Consider the following 18,127-nt stretch of genomic DNA (forward strand, 5'->3'; position numbering starts at 1 on the left):
CAGACCTGGTTCCTAGAAGTCAGGAAGTACTTAGATCAGCTGGCTGACTGTCACCTTCCCTTCACAGCTAGATCTTCTATAATAGTTTCTAAGCCATGCTTTATTCAAACAGAACCTCAGACTATCAGAGCTAAAATGTCCTGGTCTGCTCCTAGTTCAACTCCTTTACATTACTAATGAGGAAATATGTTCCAGAAAGGAGAGGGATTTACCCAGTCATACAACAGTGGGTGCTTCCCAGGTGGTGCTAGTGGTAAAGAATCCGCCTGCCAACACAGGAGATGCAAGAGACATGGGTTCAATCCCTGGGTTGGGAAGATCCCCTGGAGTAGCAAATGGCACCCCATTCCAGAATTCTTGCCTGGAAGATTCCATGGGCAGAGGAGTCTGGCAGGTTACAGTCCATGGGCTGCGAAGAGTCAGACTGAGCACAGCACACATACAACAAGTGAGGACTCATGAAATTCAGATGCCATACAAGACAGCATGAAAGGTATTAAGAAGACAGGTTTGTGAGGTTTCTTTGGGAAACAGGGAAGGACAGTTAATTATGTCTACTTCTATGGAAAGGGAAGCAGTCAAGAGGTGGGATGGAGGATGGAATGACCCCACACAAGCCATCCAACCAGGGAAGCTCAAGACCTTCCAGCAGCTCCACACTTCTCCCTCTGAAGCTCCGGGGAGAAAGGATAGAAATAAGCTTCTGCTCTGGGGAGGAATACTTGCCTGTGTGACTGGAATGGCAGGAACCTAGGCTCCGATGCAGGTTTGGGAGGATGACACAGCCTGGACCACCATGTCAGCAGGGTCTTGGGAGCCAGACAGCCCACCTCTTAGGTGGAAACTGGAGGCTCCCAAGAGCTAGCAGCACCAGGGTCAGGGGAAGGGACAGGGCCTTACCTTTCCTGAAGGTCATGCAGACTCTGCTCGGCTCGGTGTAAGCCCTCCAGGTCCTTCATCATCTTCTTCATGTGCTCCTTGGAGTAACGGTTCTGGATATAGGCAAACCAGCAGCCACCCACACCAATAACGATAGACACCACCAGCATGAAGTCCTTGAGGTGGTTATGGCGGGTCACTGCCAGAGAGGAAGGCACAGTGAGTCAGGGTGCCCACTGCCTGCTCAGCCTCGCACACCCTGTGTGCCCCCTCCTCCATAAAGCCTTCCCACTCAGGAGGAGTTGGCTTCTCTTCTTAGACACACATTCGCCACACTCTGCTCATTTCTCTGCTAAGTCAAGGCCTAGTTTGGAAAGGATGAGAGGCCTTAGAGCAATACAGGAAGCTCACTGGATCACACTTCCCTAACATGCAGTGAAGAGAACTAGTGCCTTCGCAGTACATCCCAGCCATTCTGCGCTGCGGTGGGCCCATGTGCCCAGATGCAGTGGCTTCTACCCTACAGGGTAAGAAACACTAGAATAGGTTTCTATTCTAGAACAGTAGGCAGAAGGGGTTGGCGGGTAAGGGTACAAGCAAAGTCACTAGAGCCTGAGGATTGGCTGTGGGCCTGAGGTTACTGCAGGAGCTGGGTCTCCCAGACTATGAGGCTATTCTAGGTGCAAGGTACAAAGACTAGATCATATAGAGGTCTGCAAGTCTAATCTACAGAGAGCATTTCTGTCTAGGCTGTGGTTCAACCAGAGACCAGGTAGAACGGGAGTAGCATCAGGATGTCCAGGAACAGAGAGACAGGTCTACCTCCAGAGAACACCTGGCAGCTATTGGTGAAGTGCCACGGCCCTGTCCACCAGCTGGGGTTCAAAGCAATGCTTTGCTCTGGAGAGAGCAAAACTGAAAAGCTAAACAAGGAATAACATCAGAAGATAAGAACAAACGCCATGTCCCAAGAACTGAGCTGACCAGAAGAGGGGTAGTCCTGGAGCCTGAGACTGGTCCCCAGTGTGCCAGACCTAGGCTCTGGGCCACTGCACAGAAGACTGAAAGAGACACCAGGAGGGAAAAAGGCTGCTATTGTATGCCCTGCCTGCATTGTACTCCACTAGAAATAGAGCAGCAATGGCTAAGGAAAGCCCCAGACAAGGGGAAAGAGGTAATGACCTCCTGTGCACAGTGGGTCTCCTGGTGTTGCGGAAGGGGTTGGGGGACTGACAGGATCTCACTGCCCAGTAAGGGGCTGAGGGGGACCCAAAAGGACCCAGTGGAGCCACCAAGTTGGGGCAGGGTCTAGACAGACAGCAGGAAAAGACACACGTGGCTGAAATTCCACCTCATGAAGCTGACGCCCACTTTGACAAAAAGGGTTATATTCACAGCTCCTCACTGAAAGGCTGAGCAATAGGACACGGGGATGGTGTGAAATCAAGGACAGATTAGCACATGCTATTTCCATCCACGGGAGGGGAGTTACTAGGTCCAGGGTATAGCCATGTCTTTCACATGTCTATGCCAGACTATACAGAGGAACTGGTGGCTTCCTTGGTGGCTCAGATGGTAAAGAATCTGCCTGCAATGCAGGAGACCAGGTTTGATCCCTGGGTCAAGAAGATTCCCTGCAGAAGGGAATGACAACCCACTCTAGGATTCTTGCCGGGAGAATCCCATGGGCAGAGGAGACTGGTGGGCTACAGTCCAAGAGGTTGCGAAGAGTCGGACATGACTGAGCGACTAACACCTTCACAGAGCAACTGAGGACCCTCCAGCAGCCACCCTCCAGCTTCCTGGCAGGTCTACACTTGCAGCCATGCTCACATCTCTACTCCCCTGTCCTTAGATCACAAGAAGCAATATCTCTGCAGTATAGTGAGTTGCCTTCCTTTCTGGAACACACCTACCTCCTATCCAGCCTCCACCACAGGCTAGGGTACTCTTTGTCTCCCCTGTTTATTAAGGACTTTTCATCTTGGATTCCCAGGGTTTCTCACCTCCAACATCCCTAACATTCCTATCCAAAGCCAAAGGTACTACGTTCCAACAATTCATCGGACTAGCACCCTCCCCCTATTGCCTCCAACACTTCAAAGCCCTTGAGGTGGGCATACAGATCAGGCACCAATCAAGTCTACTCAGTTCCTTATTCTACCTTGTCCAGACCAATTTGAAACAAGATCCTATTTTTTCCAGCTTCATAGTCTCATCCAGCTCATGAATAAAAATACTGAATTACCAGGGACAAGGATAGGATCTATCCATCACCCCCTCTTCTAAGGTAACACTGTTCCACCTATCAGTACCCTCGGGATCTCTTCAGTGAGTTTTGACTCCACTTAAAATACATAAGCATTCATCCCCTATATCCTTCTGCCTTGTCAGTTGCATAGCTGAAACTCAGACATGCTGCCTGTCAACAGCCTGTGGGCTACCAAGCTTAGTGGGAAGAAAATGAGTCTAATCTGGTTGATTTATTCTCTGGCCCCTACCGATCATTCACTTCTCTGTAGGCCAGTGCCAACCACAGCACTGACCACACATAGAAGTCACTCAATAAATATTTGTGGGGTTGAATCTTCACTGAAAAAGCCTTAAGTGTGATATTTCCCTCTCTTTAATCCACATAAGAAGCAATTTTTTTTCATTTTAAAAAAGAAGGGAATCAGGTGGAGAGGGAGGTGGGAGGGGGGATCGGGATGGGGAATACATGTAAATCCATGGCTGATTCATGTCAATGTATGGCAAAAACCAATTAAAAAAAAAAGAAGAAGGGAAATAGAGAAAACATAAAATGTATCAGGTATTTACATTAACATTTCAAATTCTCACAACTAATCTATACAGTAGAGTATTCCCATGTTGTAGACCAGAAAAGTGAGGTTCCATAGAGGCACTGACTTGTCAGAGTCCATGAAAAGTGACAGAGCTGGAATTCAAATCCAGATTTGTTTGACTGCATGGTCTTTCTACTACACCCCATTTTCTCATACTCATGCAGCAGGTATTGTTTCTGCTTTATTACATGCAAACATGTCTCACCAGGGGATGCCTATATCCCCTGATCTACCCCGAGTGCAACTATAAGAATTCCACGGCCTAAGGTTCCCCCCTCAACCCACTGGGAACTGACTGTGGCACTGCCATCAGAGAGTGAAGATCCAAAGGCTGAATGGCCAGGCCTTTGAGGTTAAACATAAGGCCTCCCTCATGTAGAGAAATTCTTATTTCAACAAAGGAAGCATCTTGCATGAAGTATTAGGAAGCTTGAGTTCTATCCTTGCCTTTGCCCCAATTTGTTATGAAATTCACTTCCCCCATCTCGGTCTCAGCTTCCTCAGCTGTAAAATGCATTGTCACAGAATTGCTAAAAGATTAAATGCCTAGTTGTAAATGAAAGTTCTTTGAGGTGTTCAGAGAAATAGATGTGAGAATTGTCAGTTCCCTTCAGTTGGGTCCACAGTCCTAGTTCAGTTCAGTTCAGTCATTCAGTCGTGTCCAACTCTTTGTGACCCCACGGACTGCAGCACACCAGGCCTCCCTGTCCATCGCCAACTCCCAGAGTTTACTCGAACTCATGTCCATTGAGTCGGTGATGCCATCCAACCATCTCATCCTCTGTCGTCCCCTTCTCCTCCTGCCGTCAATCTTTCCCAACATCAGGGTCTTTTCCAATGAGTCAGTTCTTCACATCAGGTAGCCAAAGTATTGGAGCTTCAGCATCAGTCCTTCCAATGAATATTCAGGACTGACTTCCTTTAGGATGGACTCATTGGATCTCCTTGCAGTCCAAGGGACTCTCAAGAGTCTTCTCCAATACCACAGTTCAAAAGCATCAATTCTTTGGCGCTCAGCTTTCTTTATAGTCCAACTCTCACATCCATATATGACTACTGGAAAAACCACAGCTTTGACTAGATGGACCTTTGATGGCAAAGTAATATCTCTGCTTTTTAATATGCTGTCTAGGTTGGTCATAACTTTTCTTCCAAGGAGCAAGCGTCTTTTAATTTCATGGCTACAGTCACCATATGCAGTGACTTTGGAGCCCCCCAAAATAAAGTCTCTCATTGCTTCCACTATTTCCCCATCTATTTGCCATGAAGTGATGGGACCAGACGCCATGATCTTGGTTTTCTGAATGTTGAGTTTTAAGCCAACTTTTTCACTCTCCTCTTTCACTTTCATCAAGAGGCTCTTTAGCTCTTCTTCACTTTCTGCCATAAGGGTGATGTCATCTGCACATCTGAGGTGATTGATATTTCTCCTGGCAAATCTTGATTCTAGCTTGTGCTTCTTCCAGCTCAGCGTTTCTCATGATGTACTCTGCATAGAAGTTAAATAAGCAGGGTGACAATATACAGCCTTGACGTACTCCTTTCCTGATTTGGAACCAGTCTGTTGTTCCATGTCCACTTCTAACTGTTGCTTCCTGATCTGCATACAGATTTCTCAAGAGGCAGGTCAGGTGGTCTGGTATTCCCATCTCTTTAAGAATTTTCCAGAGTTTGTTGTAGTCCACACAGTCAAAGGCTTTGGTATAGTCAATAAAGCAAAAGTAGATATTTTTCTGGAACTCTCTCGCTTTTTTGATGATCCAACAAATGTTGGCAATTTGATCTCTGGTTCCTCTGCCTTTCCTAAATCCAGCTTGAACATCTGGAAGTTCACGGTTCACATACTGTTGAAGCCTGGCTTGGAGAATTTTGAGTTCTAATGGTTAACTCTATGTGTCACCTTGACTGGGCTAAGGGGTGTCTGGATGGATGGTAAAGAATTATTTCTGGGTGTGTCTTTGGGATTGTCTTCATATGAGATTAATATTTGAATCAGTAGACTCAGTTAAGAAGGTCATCTTCATTAATGAGACTGGGCATCAACCAATTGTCTACATGCACTAAGGGTCTGAACAGAACCAAAAGGCAGAGGAAGGACAAATATGCTCTCCAGCTTGAGTTTACATATCCCTTTTCCTCTGCCCACCTACATCAGCACTCTCGGCTCTTGGTCTTCAGACTCACAGGGATTCACACCATCAGCTTCCCTGGTCCTCAGCCTGCAGACTCAGACTGAATTACAACCCCCACCTTTCCTGGGTTCCAGCTTATATATGGAAGGCTGTGGGACTTCTTGGCCTCCAAGATAGCTTGAATCCATTTTCATAATAAATCTCCTCATATATATATCTATATACATATCCTATTGGTTCTGTTTCTCTGGAGAACCCTGACTAATACAAAAGTCTATAAACTATTGTGTCAGGAAAAAAGAAGGAGAAATAGGTAAACTAAGAATCTAGTATGTGCCTTATTCATGATGTTCTTCTTTCTATCATAACCCAAGGCCCATCCTTCGATTCCTACCACCTTCCCAGCCCACCACAGTTTACAGAGACCTGCCCATTCCTTCTCCTCTGGACTAGGATTCCCTGACCAACCCACTCACTGGACAGCTAAAAACATGTATTTTCTCAAGGACTGCCCTGTGTGCATTTCAGCTTTCATGTCAGTCACTGTGGGTTCCTCAGGACCAGGGCACAAGACTTACTTACCTCTGTAGCCTCACACTTAGCATAGAGCCTGACCAGAGCAGGCCCTTAGCAAGGGTGGAAAGGAGGCAAAAAGGAAGAAGAAGGGGAGGTTCTAGCAGGAAAGGGGAGGTATAATATAAAGTGCATACAGAAGGCAAATAACAGCTCCTGCGAACAAGAAGAGTCTGGCAAAGTGGGAGTTTGATGTATGATGCAGAGAGCCCGGAGCCGGTGCTCTGTGACAACCTGGAGGGATGGGGTGGGGAAGGAGGTGGGAGGGGGTTCAGGAGGAAGGGACACTTGTATGCCCAGGGCTGATTCAGATGATGTACAGCAAAAACATCACAACATTGTAAAGTAATTATCCCCAATTAAAATAAATTAATTAAAGAAAAGAAGAAGAGTCTGGCAAGCTGTCCTCACAGCCTCTACCGGAACTCAGCTCTCAGACTCCCCCTGTCACCAGTGAACACAGCACAGAGAAACCACGGAGGTTGCATGAGAGCAGACATGGCTGGCAAGATGAACAGAACTAACCCAGGGAAGCTGATTAGGGCCTGGGGAGCCAGAGGGTGGCAAAATTCCCAGCCCGAGTGCTACAAATAGATTTTAGCAAAATGAGGTCAACTGTTAACACAATCAGGCTTGAGGCAAAGGAGGAGGGTGTAAACAAATGAGATGCTGACATGAGAACAGAGTGCGGAGTGATAGAATTTTCAGGGTGCCAGTTTTCAGGGTGAGAATGTGAGGCTCCAATAATTATCACTTTCTGGAATCCCCTCTCCCCATGTATTCTGTCTGCTTCTCTACTGCCCACAGTCCCCTGTGCCTGACAGATACAGATACTCACCCCTCACTGCCACAGTATGTGCTAGGAATTTCTTTCGCCATTTACACAGCCTTCTAGGCTGAGGTGTCTGTTTAACCTGTAAAAACTATTTCTGGGCCCTCCTTTCTTCTGGTTATAGCCCCAAAAAAGTACCTTAGCTGCCCCACCTGTGCACAGACACTACACAGGGAGCAGTTCTCCCCACAGTTAAACTGAGCCAGACTCTTCCCCTACCTCCCCCAAGCCTGTAGCTCTGGAGGGGCCCAGCTTCCTTCTGTGTAACTTCCAGCGTTCATCTCCTGGCACCTCCTCCTTGCTAGGCCTTAATGCTGAGTCTGAGTGGCGATGACAGATGAACAAAGCTGTGTCTACCCTCAAGGAGTTTCCAGTTTAAAGAGTAACAGGAAAACAGACTGTTATACAGAAAGCAGATACAATTACTTTTCTGTGCCCCTGAAACTAACACAATATTGTACTAGTATAACCAATTATACTTTCAATAAAAGAGAGGGCAATCTGAAATAACAAACAAACAATAAAGCAGGTACAAAGGGCTGTGGATCCCCAGAGGAAATTGGAAAGTAAGAGGGAAGGGTTAGCATGCCCAGGAAGAGGTTGGAAAGGCATCCTAGAGAAGGATCATAACAAGCAGAAAGCGGGTATGAACAGAGCAGGCTGGGCCAGACAGGCAGCCCCTCCTGCTCACTGATGACTTCCCCTATTACCTGAGCCGCTGTGGAAGGAAGACAAGGTGCAGTCTTTGTCTTTTCCTCTTCACAAGTCCCCCAAGCCCCATGATTACTATGCAGCCTCTTTCTGCACCTTTCTCAGTACTCCTAACAGCACAAAGGGCACCCAGCCCTGAGCCCAAGACAGTGACACACACTAACAGCAGCAGCTACCACTTAGGGGAAACTGGGACACAGAGAACTTAGGAATGTGCCCAAGGTCACCAAGTGACTGGGTGATAGAGTCAGTCTGCTTGATTTCAGGGCTGGGATCTTACATCTTGTCTCCTCTAACAGAAGTGGAGGGTGGGATAATATAGTACAAAAGAGAGCTGAAATATAAGCTAAAAACCTAGGTTTGAGTCATGGCTCTGCTGTTTAAAACTCGCCTCATTTGAGCCTCAATTTCTCCCTCAGTGACTCATTTGCTACCATAATGAGAGATCAGCTGAGACCCCAAGCTGAACACTGTCTTTGGGCCTCTGTGTCTCAGAGTACACCTGACACCTGGCCACCGGCACTGTCAGGAGAGCCCCAGCTGGGCCAGCCTAGAGCCAGCTCTGCTGGCGGGAAAGACGGGAAACACCTGCGCTGCTCTGTGACCCACGCAGCGAGGGCCGAGCTGTCTTCCACGGTCAGGACTCCAGGTTGAGCAGGTCTGATCCTCCTTCTCTCTTCCCAAGCTCTGAGGCTGCTGAGGGCAGATGGATCCACTCACTCAGCAGACCCCCCAGCTACTGTAAACAAAATTGTGATTTGCAATTTCTCAAGCCTCAGACCGGCAGTGGGATTTCATTAAGACTGGGCAAGGTAGCCACAACTGGCAACTGAAGCCAGCCCAGGTGCTCAGGGGGTGTTCACTGCAAGCCAATGGGGAGGCCTGAGACCACAGCCTTAACTGCCCACCCTGGATGCAGAACCCAGGTCCAAGCTAGCACAGGCCATCACTCGAAATCCTGCATGGGTGCTGGTCAGGGAAGAGCACTGACTAGGGGTTTTAGTCCATGTGCAAATGGGAAAACAGAACCTAGGGGACACAGGTCAAGGGATTCTCTGCAGGCACCCACCAGGGGCGGCCCACTCTTGCAGAAGTCTCCTGGCAAAGAGCTTCCTAGTATCTTCCTTAGGTTCCAGCTGGCAATTTTATAAGTTTTTCTTTGAGAAGCATCAGCAAGAAAGTATAAAAAACAATCTCTGCCATCAGGACACCTGCTGGATTCATCTTAGCTCCCAGGAGGACACCAATTCTATCTGAGTTCTTGAATGAGAGAGCCAGTAAGAGCCTTAATAACCAAGACCATTTCACAGATGAGGAAAGCCAAGTCTAGGCAGGAGAAGTGAACTGTCAAAGGTCACATGGTAAGACAAGGGCTGAACACAGAAGTCCTAAAAGTACAGGATACAGGCAGTAGGGGGAAAGAACAGGCCTCCTATCTTTTACACAGAATCCTTATCACCCAAAGGGTTTCTCCCCAAAATCATGGAATGTCACAGCTGAAAGGAGTCATAAGGATCCTTCAGTTCAGTCGTTTCATGATACAAATCAGCAAATATATACTGAGAAAAACAACCTACACAAGGTCACACAGTGAGTGGCAATTTTGAAAAGAGACCAAGGTGCTTCCCTAGGTTTATAAGAAGTTCTCTAAATGGAAGTCTAAAGGTTATAAAAAATCAAGTTGTAATAATGATGTTGATGACGATGGGAGATATAATCCACATACTCTAAAATTCATTCTTTTAAATGAAACAATTCAGTGATTTTAGTGTATTCACAAGGTTGTGCAACCATCAGCACAATTAATTTTAGAACCTTAATCATTACCCCAAAAGAAATCCCATACCCATTACCAGCCACTTCCCATTTCCCACTCCCTCTAGCCCCTGCCAGCCACCAATCTTAATTTGATCCCTATGGATTTATCTATTCTGAATATTGCATATAAATGGAATCATACATGTTCTTGTAGCATGTAATCAAAACTTCATTTCCTTTTATGGTTGAGTTATATATTTCATTGCGTTTATACACTACGACTATTTATCCATTCATCCATCAATGTATACATGGGTTGCTTCCACCTTAGCTATTATGAATAGTGCTGTCATGTACATGTACTTGTTTCAGTACCTGTTTCAAATTTTGGGGTACATTCCTAGGTATGGAATCACTGAATTATATGGTAACTATGTTTAACTTTTTGAGGAATAATGAGGCTATTTTCTAAAGTAGCTGAACCTTTCTCATTATCAGTAGAAATGTACAAGTGTTCTAATTTCTCCACATCTCTGCCAACACTTACTTTCTGTTCTTCCCTCTTTTCACTTTTATTGTAGCTATCCTAGTGGGTGTGAAGTATCTTCTTAACTCTAGTACCTCTGCTCTGCCTACCTCAGAAACAGTTTTCTGCTGACTTCTGACCTCCCTTAGATTAGGTCACAGGCAACCTAGAGGCTAAATGAATCTATAAGATACTCCTGTCCTGGTATCAGCCTAACCCAATTCACTGGGGTTCCCCTTGCTGGCTCTGACCTCCGGGACCCAGTACCATGTACCGAGGATTCTGATTCTCATGCTCTCTAGACCTAGCTGATTTTTCCATTTGCAATTCTTACTTACTTTAACCTGTTTTTAACACACCCTTTCAGATATGGTAAATACTATTTCGATATAGACCATGTGTGTGCTAAGTTGCTTCAGTCGTGTCTGACTCTTTGCAACCCTGTGGACTGTAGCCCCCCAGGCTCCTCTGTCCATGGGATTCTCCAGGCAAGAATACTGGAGTGGGTTGCCATTTCCTTTTCCAGGGGATCTTCCTGACCCAGGGATCAAACCCACATCTCTTACATTTTACATCTCCTGTGCTGGCGGGTGGTTCTTTACTGCTAGCACTAGCTGTGTTAACAGTCTATCAGTATATCTCAGAAGACTAAAGAAGATTTCAGGCTGCCAAAGGCCTCCCCTAACTGCAGGGTGACATAGGAGAGCCTCTGAAAAAATTACCTAGCTTTAACTGCTGGGTTTGATTCTTCTGGTATAAACATTTTTGCTGGTGTATATAAAGAGAGGGGGGCACGCTGTTAATAAAAAAGTTTAATAAGGCCACTTCCCATTTTTCAAGAGTCAGCTCAAGAGTGATCCTCTCCATAAAACTTCTTGGTCTCCAACAGAAAACTCCTCCCTACTTTGTACTCCCATCTGAACTATGGAATGACTTACACGACTGTTCTACCACTATATCTGTTGACCGTTTACTGAATTTGTTGACACGCCAATCTTCATTTAGATGGAACTTCTTGAGAAGAGACTGTCATTTAGTGGTGCACAGTAGGTGCTTTAAAAATGCTGGTGGATGAATAAAAATCCATTGCTCAGTACAGAGGGTGGGCCTCACATTAAGAGTAGAACCTTCATTATGTCATTTATTCAAAACTTATAAATGAATGATGATAAGAAAAAATGTGTTCTAGGACCAAAAAGACTTCCCTGGTGGCTTACACAGTATAGAATCCGCCTGCGATGCAGGAGAGCTGGGTTCGATCCCTGGGTCGGAAAGATCCCCTGGAGGAGGGCATGGCAACCCCCTCCAGTATTCTTGCCTGGAGAATCCTCATAGACAGAGAGGCCTGGCGGGCTACGGTCCATGGGGTCGCAAAGAGTTGGACATGACTGAGTGACTAAGCACATAAAACAGGACCAAAAAAGGCAACAAAGCAGATGAAAATGGTCTTCTCCCATGTTGCTCTGTTTCACTTACAAAAGGTATAGACCTTCTGAAGAAGACAAAACTATGGAGAGGTAGTTAACTAAACAGACATTTCTCCAAAGAAGACATACAGATGGCTAACAAACACATGAAAAGATGCTCAACATCACTCATTATCAGAGAAATGCAAATCAAAACCACAATGAGGTACCATTACACGCCAGTCAGGATGGCTGTTATCCAAAAGTCTACAAGCAATAAATGCTGGAGAGGGTGTGGAGAAAAGGAAACCCTCTTACACTGTTGGTGGGAATGCAAACTAGTACAGCCACTATGGAGAATAGTGTGGAGATTTCTTAAAAAACTGGAAATAGAACTGCCATATGACCCAGCAATCCCACTTCTGGGCATACACACTGAGGAAACCAGATCTGAAAGAGACACGTGCACCCCAATGTTCATCGCAGCACTGTTTATAATAGCCAGGACATGGAAGCAACCTAGATGCCCATCAGGAGATGAATGGATAAGGAAGCTGTGGTACATATACACCATGGAATATTACTCAGCCATCAAAAAGAATTCATTTGAATCAGTTCTAAAGAGATGGATGAAACTGGAGCCCATTATACAGAGTGAAGTAAGCCAGAAAGATAAAGAACATTACAGCATACTAACACATATATATGGAATTTAGAAAGATGGTAATGATAACCCTATATGCAAAACAGAAAAAGAGACACAGAAGTACAGAACAGACTTTTGGACTCTGTGGGAGAAGGCGAGGGTGGGATGTTTCGAGAGAACAGCATGTATATTATCTATGGTGAAACAGATCACCAGCCCAGGTTGGATGCATGAGACAAGTGCTCGGGCCTGGTGCACTGGGAAGACCCAGAGGAATCGGGTGGAGAGGGAGGTGGGAGGGGGGATCGGGATGGGGAATACATGTAACTCCATGGCTGATTCATGTCAATGTATGACAAAACCCACTGAAATGTTGTGAAGTAATTAGCCTCCAACTAATTTAAAAAAAAATTAAAATAAATAAATAAATAAATGGAAATATAAATAAATAAATGAAGCCAAAAAAAAAAAAAAAAAACTATGGAGAGGTAAAAAAAAAAATCAGTGATTGCAGGTGGACCACAGAGGATCTTTAGGGCAGTGAAAAACCGTTCTGTCTGACACCACACAGGTGGATACAAGTCATTTTACATTTGTCCAAACCCACAGACTACACAGCAGCAAGAGTGAATCTTAATGTAAACTATGGACTCTGGGGGATAATGCTGTGTCAGTGTAGGTTCAGCAGTTGTTACAAATGTACCACTGTGGTTTTTAATGGGGAAGGCTATGCATGTATGGGACAGAAGTATATGGAAAATCTCTGTACCTTCCACTCAATTTTGGTGTGAACCTAAATCTACTCAAAAAAATAGTCTAGGGACCTCCCCAGCGGTCCAGTGGTTAAGACTCTGTGCTTCCACTGCAGTGGCATGGGTTCAACCCCAGGTAAGGGAACTAGGATCCCACATGCCACGGCTAAAAGAGAAAAAAAAAATTTTTTAATGTTTTAAATTAAAAAATAAAAATAAGGAAATTATTGGTGGTTAGGACTTAGGCTTTCACTGCTGTGGTCCTGAGTTTGATCCCTGGTTGGGGAACTAAGATCCCACAAGCCCTGTGGCCAAAAACTAAAATAAATAAATCTTAAAAAATAATAAAAATAAAGTCTATTAAAGCTTTTTTAAACCAAAAAAGTATGCACCTATCCACCTCTATTGAGACATCAGCTTGGGCACTTGTCAAGCCAAATGCAGAGACAGGGAAATGTCACACTGCCGCTGACCCTGCCTGCCGGTGGCTTCTCTGGACTGGTGTTGGGCTTCACAGTATCCTGCTGCTGGCATCCTCCGCTGGGGTCAGGCTGGTGCCAACAGCTCCCAAAGGACACAGAGTAGGCCCTAAGAGCCTTCTGGTCAAGGCGAATTTTCTAAGAAATCTTACTACTCTGTGTTGAGTTCACTTAGTATAAAAAAGATGGCAAGGTTGATCATTCTCACCTCACAGATGTTCAGGAGCTGAAGCACCTAATCCCCTCAACTGACCCTGGGCTGAAGAGGCCAACCTGCCCTAGTCTAAGCGTATCTCTGTTGCTTCAGTGAAAGCCTGCTTAGCCGTGTTTGGTTGTTCAAGGACATGAAATGTTCAGCAATCAGTCCATGGCCTCTGCACATCCACAGTGACAGCAGGAAGAGCTAGACAGCACTCAGCCCCCTTCAGGTTGTTATCCCCGAGCATACCATTCATATTTAGTGTTTGTCTTCTCAGGTTGTTTTCTCCACCTAGACTGCCGTCTCCTGCCTCCTCCATGGAATAAAGCCCTACCTATCTTTAAAGGCAGAGGTCACATGCCACCTCTTTTATAGAATGCCTTCTTTAACCTTCCAATGCACCTCTCTAGAACATTCATCTTATCCCTTTGGGGCAGACCCAGGACCTCAACCCAGCTTTGGGGTCCATGGCACATCAGCAGCCTTCCCTCTCCCCAGGACTCACAGAGAGGAGGCCCAAAGAGCACCGTGTCCAGGGCCTTCAGCTGCAGCTTCTGCCGATGGCTCCGGTCTGTCATCTTCAACACAGTCCCTGTCATGGTGGTATTGGTTACAGCGAGCCTGTAGGGGCAAAGAGTAGGGGCTCAGTTCCCTGCTGGCAAAGCAGGAAAGATCCTGGTAGGATTACCCACCTCCTCCAGGAACACTTCCATGACTTCTCACTCCTGGTGCTTGCTCCCCTCTGCACTCTAGCATCTGGAGTCTACACCAGTGGATCTCAACAAGCAGTAAAGACAGCACATAACATTCACCAAGAATTTGTTCACCTTTCTCCCCATGTCCATCATCTCCTGAATATCATATTTTCTAAGGATTAACTATCTATGACCATTCCCATACTTAACTGTAAATTTCCTGTTGTGCTTCATCTCCCAGGGATTATCCACCAAACACCTGTCTCCACACTCCCACCATCTGTAAATGCATTCTCCTGTCCAGCCCAGGTCAAAATGTTACGCCACATGACCCAGTGATTCTGAGGGCCTCTGAATTTACCTGATCCTAACTGTCATTAAATATAAATCTGCTGACAAAGAGCATTGCATTAGCCTTGTCATCGTGTATTTGAGTAATAGTAATTGACTCCCAATCACATTACTATATTTTTTATGTTCTTCAACCATACTGTTAATAATAACTTAATAAGAGAGGGCCTGTAAACAAGGAAATGGTATAGGAAAGACTGGACTTTGTTTCTCTTCTGCCCGAATTTAGTGGGTATAGAGGGGAGAGGAGTATAAGACATGAAAGGCTGAAAACCCACTGGTCTGGGCCCCACAGGTGAGCATGATCTACTATCCTACGGTTTGCGCTCTTTTCTGATTCAGAGCTTTGCTTCCCTAGATAGAGAGAAGCTTCTGACATCAGTGTGTCATTCACACTCTTGCCTGGGCATGCAGGCTCAGTTACTTCTTTCTCCAGTCCTGGGAAGCAACCAAGCCCATCTATAAAACAGGCAGTGAGATACCCTGCTGTGGGTGAGGGTGGGGTAGGGGTGGGGATGGTCAGGAGATCCAGCTTCTGGCCCCAGCTCCATCAATGACTCAATGTCTGACATATGCTGCTTAATCTCTTCCCTGGGGCCTCAGTTTCCTTCTGTGTAAACTTAAGTAAATCAGATGCTTCCTACAAACTTGGGAGTTCTTGGTGCTCTCTTTAGAGCACTTCTAACAAGTGTACTGGCTTTCATCTAACTGATCAAAGTAAGTATCACCTTTTCTACACTCTATTTGTCAAAGAAACCTATGAATTTCTAAGCAACAAGAAATGAGAAAGGAACTAATTATTAAGCAGCTGTATATCTCATACTATTCTGAGACTTTACATACAATACCTCATTTAGTCCCCACACTTTAGGAACCCAGTTCTTTTATTAGCTCCACTTTACAGATAAGAAAACTGAGACTTAATGATAAGTAATTTGCCCAAAGTCACACAGCAAGTAAGTGGCAATGGCAGGATTCAACCCAAATTTGCTAGATTCATCCCATTATACCATGCTGCCTAGTGACAAGCCTAGAAAAACAGCCCCACTCCACCCCACATTCCCTGCTCTGAAGGTTCCACGCTTCCTACTGTCACTGAGGTACCACAGTTTGGCTGCCTCTACCCCTGTGCCCAGCCTGGCTGGGTCTGGTCTCAGATCTAATCCTAGTCACAGAATAGCCAAGTGAGTTCACTATATGAGAAATGATTCCTCATCTATGTTTTCCAGTTTAATCCAAGCCATTGCCATTCTTCAAAATGGCGTGGGTCAGGGATCCACAAGGTAATACTGCTATTTCCATGAGAAAGAACCTAAATCCTGGAGCTTCATGGTCAATCATCTGTTTAATTGTCTGTCTCTTCCACTAAACATGGAGTTCCTCAAGGCAAATGTGGGGTCTGATGTGTTTCTTTGTCGTCAGGGCCCAGGAGAGAGCATGGCACAGGGTATGCTTGGTAAAGTGTTGTTAAATAGAACTAAACTGAGTATTTCCAGGATGCCTATTTTCAACTACATGCGGCAAGAAGAAGATGCAGTGAAAAAAGCAGGGCATTTAGAACCAGGCAGACCTAAGTTCAAATCCCAGCTCTGCAACTTACAGGTTTTGATAAATCATAAAATATTTGAAATTCAGTTTGCTTGCCTAAAGGTTGGGATAATAATTCCTTCCTCCCAGAATAGTGGGAATCAACTGAAATAACAGGTAGGAAAGAAACTCTATAAAGGGATGTACAAACATTAAGATTATTACTCTCTAGAGAGTAGGGAGAAGCCATGAAGAAGAGGCTGCAGGCAGCAGAGGAGGGACCAGCCAGCTCAGCTAAGCCTGGACAGCAGTGCCTGGTAGCTCTATGGCTGGAGGCTGCAATGTGTGGACATTCCAACAGCTTCACCTTCCCCTTTTCCCTTTGCTGAAGCTCATAACCAGATGCACCTACATAATAAGATAACAGATTATACATAGTGAGCACTTACCAGACAGTAAGCCCTGTGAGGGCAAGGGCAACTTGTTGCCATCTTTATTCCCAGCACCCAGCACAAATGCTTGGCACAGAGCAGGTACCCAGTAAATATCGCTTGAACAACTAAGTAAATGGATTAATCACTGGATGACATATGGCACTAGTTGACATAATAAGAAGTCCAAGCAGTACTCTAGCCCCTCCCCACACCACCTCAAGTCCTAGCATACTTTATCTGTAAGAGAGGCAGAGTTAGGACACAACAGTTGTTGGAACAGTCATTCCAGAGAGGAGGCTGGGGCCAATGCTAGTTGGCCCCCATCTCTGCACCATTTTTTGAGTAGATAAACTGTATATGGGTAATTCAGGGGAAGTTAAAGGAGCCCCGGGGCACAATGAAAGAGACAGCTGCTAGTGGGGGGTGGGGGGTGGTGCCAGCAGAAGAAAAGAGAAGCAGCACAGGCTTTGAAGTCTACCCAGATCTAGGTTCAAATCACAGTTTTGCCTCTAACTAGCCATGTGACCTTGGAAAAGTTACTTAGCCAGGTTTATCACCTAGACACAATAATACCTACCTTACAGGACTGATGTAAGCATTAAATGATACTGTATGTAAAGTGTTGAGTAGAGTGCCTGGCATGTACTAAGTACTCAATAAATGGTAGCCATTAGTACTCTTCCCAGGATTGATAGAAATATTAAATAAGAGAATAGATGTGAAGTGCCCTTTATGCTTTATAGCAAGTGCACAGTAAAGGTGACAAGAGAAGTCTACAGATTCTGCCCTGAAAGGAGTGAAACTTCATTTAACACAAGAGAACAACCTGAAGGCAGGCCAACCCCAGCCCATTCCCTGTACCCCAAGTGAAAAAACCCACTCCCTTCCTGACCTTGGCATGGCATGGCCACTGAGCTGCAGCTTCCGGAAGGTCTCCTCATACTGAGGCAGCTCCACATATGTGATCAGCCACTGCACCACCTCATCCACGGTCCAGTTGTATACTGCAGGAAGAGATAAGTAAAGCCATGATTCCGGAATGCAAGCAATGCTTGCAACTTACTGTCATAGTCACAGTGACCTTAACAGTCACCACGTCTGTGTTTTCTCCCATAAAATCCTAACTACGAAAGGAATACATACAGTACTTTTTGTTTCCTTGGGCTTCAAAATCTCTGCTGATGGTGACTGCGGCCATGAAATTAAAAGACGCTTGCTCCTTGGAAGAAAAGCTATGACCAATGACTAATCTAGACAGTATATTAAAAAGCAGAAACATTACTTTGCCGACAAAGATCCGTCTAGTAAAAGCTATAGTTTTTCCAGTTATCATGCATGGATGTGAGAGTTGGGACTACAAAGAAAGCTGAGTGCCAAAGAA

General features: G+C 45.4%; 1 protein-coding gene across 4 annotated transcripts in view; it reads right to left on the reverse strand.

Moving 5' to 3' along the window:
• STIM1 (stromal interaction molecule 1) overlaps nucleotides 1-18,127 on the reverse strand; it is a 200,748-nt gene that overhangs the window by 18,477 nt on the left and 164,144 nt on the right. For all 4 annotated transcript variants that reach the window (XM_043905812.1, XM_043905813.1, XM_043905814.1 and 1 more), the window contains 3 exons: nucleotides 17,639-17,750; nucleotides 14,245-14,360; nucleotides 901-1,078 (listed from right to left, as the gene is read on the reverse strand). In XM_043905812.1, the coding sequence (XP_043761747.1) occupies nucleotides 901-1,078; nucleotides 14,245-14,360; nucleotides 17,639-17,750 (406 nt within the window). The remainder of the gene's footprint in view (nucleotides 1-900; nucleotides 1,079-14,244; nucleotides 14,361-17,638; nucleotides 17,751-18,127) is intronic.

This window comes from Cervus elaphus, chromosome 1 (genome assembly GCF_910594005.1).
Source record: "Cervus elaphus chromosome 1, mCerEla1.1, whole genome shotgun sequence".
Classification (NCBI taxonomy): Eukaryota; Metazoa; Chordata; class Mammalia; order Artiodactyla; family Cervidae; genus Cervus; species Cervus elaphus.